The 4,772-nt window shown below is 41.3% G+C and overlaps 1 protein-coding gene across 1 annotated transcript; it reads left to right on the forward strand.

Moving 5' to 3' along the window:
• The first annotated feature begins 1,184 nt into the window (after nt 1–1,184).
• Nucleotides 1,185–2,174, forward strand: LOC110289247 (mas-related G protein-coupled receptor member A4-like). Its single transcript, XM_021155384.2, has one exon. The coding sequence runs from the start codon at nt 1,233–1,235 to the stop codon at nt 2,172–2,174; it is 942 nt and encodes a 313-aa protein (XP_021011043.1). The 5' UTR covers nt 1,185–1,232.
• Nucleotides 2,175–4,772: the final 2,598 nt, after the last annotated feature.

Raw genomic sequence — 4,772 nt, forward strand, 5'->3', positions numbered from 1 at the left:
AGGAACACTACTCCCTTTCTGGTGGGAATGGTCTGTGGTACAACCACTCAAGAAATCAGTTTGGTGGTTCCTCAGAAAATTGGACATAGTACTAACAGAGGATCTGGAAATACCACTTTTGGTCATATACCCTGAAGATGTTCCAACCTTTATTAAGGACACATGCTCTACTATGTTCATAGTAGCCTTATTTATAATACCCAGGAGCTGGAAAGAACCTAGATTTCCCTCAACAGAGGAATGGATACAGAAAATATGGTACATTTACACAATGGAGTGGTACTCAGCTATTAAAAATGAGGAATTCATGAAATACTTAGGCAAATGGATAGAAATAGAAAATATCATCCTGATTGAGGTAACCCAATCACAAAAGAACACACATGGTATGTACTCACTGATAAGTGGATGCTAGCCCAAAAGCTGAAAATAACCAGGATAAAATTCACAGACCACATGAATCTCAGTAAGAAGGAAGACGAAAGTATGGGTGTTTCAGACCTTCTTAGAAGAAGAACAAAATACTCACAAGAGCAAATATGGAGATAAAGTGTAGAACAGACATGTCAAGGAGTGAATGCTGACAGGAACCTGATATAGCTGTTTCCTAAGAGGCCATGTCAGGGCCTTTCAAACGCAGAGTTTGATGTTAGCAGCCAACAATCAGACTGAGCAAAGGGTCCCTAACAGAGGAGTTAGAGAAAACACTGAGGGAGTTGAAGGGGTTTGCAGCTCCATAAGAAGAACAACAATATGAACCTAGAAGACACTACCCCCCCCCCCCCGACTCCCTGAACTCCCAGGGACTAAGCCATCAACAAAGGAGTACATGTGGCTCCAGATGCATATGTAGCAGATGATGGCCATGTCTTGCATGGATGGAAGAAGAGTTCCTTGAACCTATGAAGGTTCTATAGATGCCTCAGTGTAAGGGAATCAAGGGCAGAGAGGTGGAAGTGGGTGTGTGGGTTGAGGAACACCCTCAAAGAAGCAGAGGATGGGACGATGAGATACGCATTTCCAGGAGGGGGGAAGAGCAGGAAAGGGGATAACATTTAAAAATTAAATAAAGAAAATATCTAATACAAAAAAAAAAACACAGAAAAATAAACAAACAAACAAACAAAAAAAAGAAATTGAAAGTTGTGTTCACAGTGAAGGCCTCATTTCTTGTTTGTGTTCCCAGCAACACCAGTGCAGGGTTTCTGGCCCTAAACACCTCAGCCTCGGCAATGGCACCGACGACAACAAATCCAATGAATGAAACCATCCCTGAAAGTATTGATATCGAGACCCTGGTCCCAAACTTGATGATCATCATCTTTGGACTGGTCGGGCTGACTGGAAATGGGATTGTATTCTGGATCCTGGGCTGCCGATTTCACAGGAATGCCTTCTTAGTCTACATCCTAAACTTGGCCCTGGCTGACTACTTCTTTCTTGTCTGTCACATCATAAATTCCACAATGCATCTTTTCAAGGTTCGCCCACCCAACAGTATCTTGATCCATTGCTTTGACACCATCAGAACGGTTCTCTACATCACAGGCCTGAGCATGCTCAGTGCCATCAGCACTGAGCGCTGCCTGTCTGTCCTGTGCCCCATCTGGTATCGCTGCCGCAGCACAGAACACACATCATCTGTCATGTGTGTTGTGATCTGGGTCCTGTCCCTGTTGATCTGCCTTCTGAACAGATATTTCTGTGATTTATTTGGTCCCAAATATGAAATTAACTCTGTGTGTCAGGCATCGGAATTCTTCATCAGAATATACCCGGTTTTTTTGTTTGTAGTCCTCTGTTTGTCCACCCTGGCTCTGCTGGCCAGGTTGTTCTGTGGTGCTGAGAAGAAGAAATTTAGCAGATTATTCGTGACCATCATGCTGACCATTTTGGTTTTTCTTCTCTGTGGGTTGCCCCTGGGCTTCTTCTGGTTCCTGTTACCCTGGATTAAGGGTGGTTTCAGTGTACTAGATTATAAACTTATTCTGGCATCATTTGTCCTAACTGCTGTTAACAGCTGTGCCAACCCCATTATTTACTTCTTCGTGGGCTCATTCAGGCATCGGTTGAAGCACAAAACCCTCAAAATGGTTCTCCAGAGTGCACTGCAGGACACCCCTGACACATCTGAAAACATGGTGGAGATGTCAAGAAGCAAAGCAGAGCCGTGATGAAGAGACTTGGCCTGGACCTCAGAGTTGGCTTTGGAGTGAGCACTGCCCCGCTGCACTTCACCACTGTCCACTCTCCTCTCAGCTTACTCACTTAGCATGCCTCAGTGGTACAACAACACCTTCAAAAGCTCTCCACTGACTTAGTATTTCTACCTCTCCCAAGTAATAGCATTAATCAGAAAGCATCATGTCTGCATCCTTCTTGACATTAATCCAATTCTCATACTAACTTCATCTGAAACCTTCTTGCTGTTTCTTTGTAACTTTTGTTGCCATAGTAATAGCCTAGGTCCAGTTCCATGACTCTCTGTGATTGTTCTGTACCTGAATGAAGGAACAGAGGAGCCAGGAGATGTTCCTTTGTCACAGTGCTCATTACACAAAAACCACCAAGAGAGCTTGTCTCCCAGGAGTGCAGATAAGCCTGTGAACACAGGTCAGACCACCACTTCTGCTTAAAAAGACATGCCTGGAATACTCAGGACACAGGAAGAGAGGAGCAGCCTTGGACAGGATACTTCCAGTTTCCAACTGCACCCTGCAGATGACCCAGTGCTACAGCTCTCCATACCCAAATTCCTCCCAGAGAAAACTTGTCTACCAGGAGTACTGACACACAGGCTTGCAGGAAGGATAAGTCACAGTCAAAGATAGCAAGACCAGTTAACACCATAGATAACCAGATGGCATGAGGCAAGGGCAAAAACATAAGCAATGGGAACCAAGGTCACTTGGCATCATCAGAACCTAGTTCTCTCAACATGGTGAGGCCTGGATTCTCCAACAGACAAGAAAAGCATGACTCTGATTTAAAGTCACCTCTGATGATGATGATGAAAATGATGATGATGATGATAGAGGACATTAAGAAAGACATAAATAACTCCCTTAAAATAATACAGGAGTACACAGATAAACTGGTAGAAGCCCTTAAACAGGAAACACAAAAATTCTTTAAAGAATTACAGTAAAGCACAATCAAACGGGCAAAGGAATTTAACAAGTCATCCAAGATCTAAAAAGGGAAAAAGAAACAAGAAAGTAATCACAAAGGGAGAGAACCCTGGAGGTAGGAAGCCTAAAAAAGAAATCCAGAGTCATAGACGCAAGCATCAGGAACAGAATACAAGAGATAGAAGACAGAATCTCAGGTGCAGAAGATACCATAGAACACATCTACAAAACAGTCAATAAAATGAAAATGCAAAAAGCTCATGACAGATAGCATCCAGGAAAACCAGGATACATTGAGAAGATCAAACCTTAAGATCTTAGCTATACAAGAGAGTGAAGATTTCCAACTTGAAAGGTAAAAATTATCTTTGTCAAAATTATAGAAGAAAACTTCCCTAACAAAAGAAAGAGTTGCACATAAACATACAAGAAGACTAGAGAAATCCAAGTAGATTCGAACAGAAAAAAAATTCCTCCCATAACATAATAGTCAAAACATCAAATGCACAAAACAAATAAAGAATATTAAAATCATTAAGGACAAAAGGTCCAGTAGCATAGAAAGGTTGACCTATAAGAATTACACCAGACTTCTCACCAGAGGCTATGAAACCTAGAAGATCCTGCACAGATGTAATACAGATGATAAGAGAAAACAAATGCCAAACTAGGCTACTATACCTGGCAAAATTCTTAATTACTATAGATGGATAAACCAAGATATTCCATGACAAAACCAAATTTTCACAAAGTCTTTTGACAAATCCAGCTCTACAAAATATAATAGATGGAAAAGGACAACATAAGGAGAGAAACTACACCCGAAAAAAGCAAGAAAGGAATCTTCGTTCAACAAACCCTAAAGAAGATAGCCACACAAAAACAAAAATAACATTAAAAAATAACAAGAAGCAACAATCACTAATCCTTCATATCTCTTAACATCAACTGGGTGCTCAAATCCCCAATAAAAAGACATAGACAAACAGATGGAAAGTAAACAGGACCCAGCATTTTCTGCATACAGGAAATGCACCTCAGCATCAAAGACAGACTCTACCTCAAAGTAAAAGGCTGGAAAACAGTATTCCAAGAAAACTGTTCCACAAATCAAAACAACCCTGAGATTCCACTTCACTCCAGTCAGAATGGCTAAGATCAAAAATTCAGGTGACAGCAGATGCTGTCAGAACACTCCTCCATTATTGGTGGGATTGCAAACTTGTACAACCATTCTGGAAAACAGTCTGGTGGTTCCTCAGAAAATTGGACATAGTATTACCAGAGGATCCCGCAATACCACTCCTGGGCATATATCCAGAAGATGTCCCAACCAGTAAGAAGGACACATGCTCCACTATATTCATAGCAGCCTTATTTATAATAGCCAGAAGCTGGAAAGAAACCAGATGCCCCTCAATAGACAAATGGATACAGAAAATGTGGTACATTTACACAATGGAATACTACTCAGCTATTAAAAAAATGAATTTATTAAATTCCTAGGCAAATGGATGGACCTGGAGGGCATCATCCTGAGTGAGGTAACCCAGTCACAAAAGAACTCACATGCTATGTACTCACTGATACATGGATATTAACCCAGAAACTTAGAATACACAAGACATAAGATACAATTTG

This window comes from Mus caroli, unplaced genomic scaffold (genome assembly GCF_978045245.1).
Source record: "Mus caroli unplaced genomic scaffold, Mus_caroli_1 scaffold_8, whole genome shotgun sequence".
Lineage (NCBI taxonomy): Eukaryota > Metazoa > Chordata > Mammalia > Rodentia > Muridae > Mus > Mus caroli.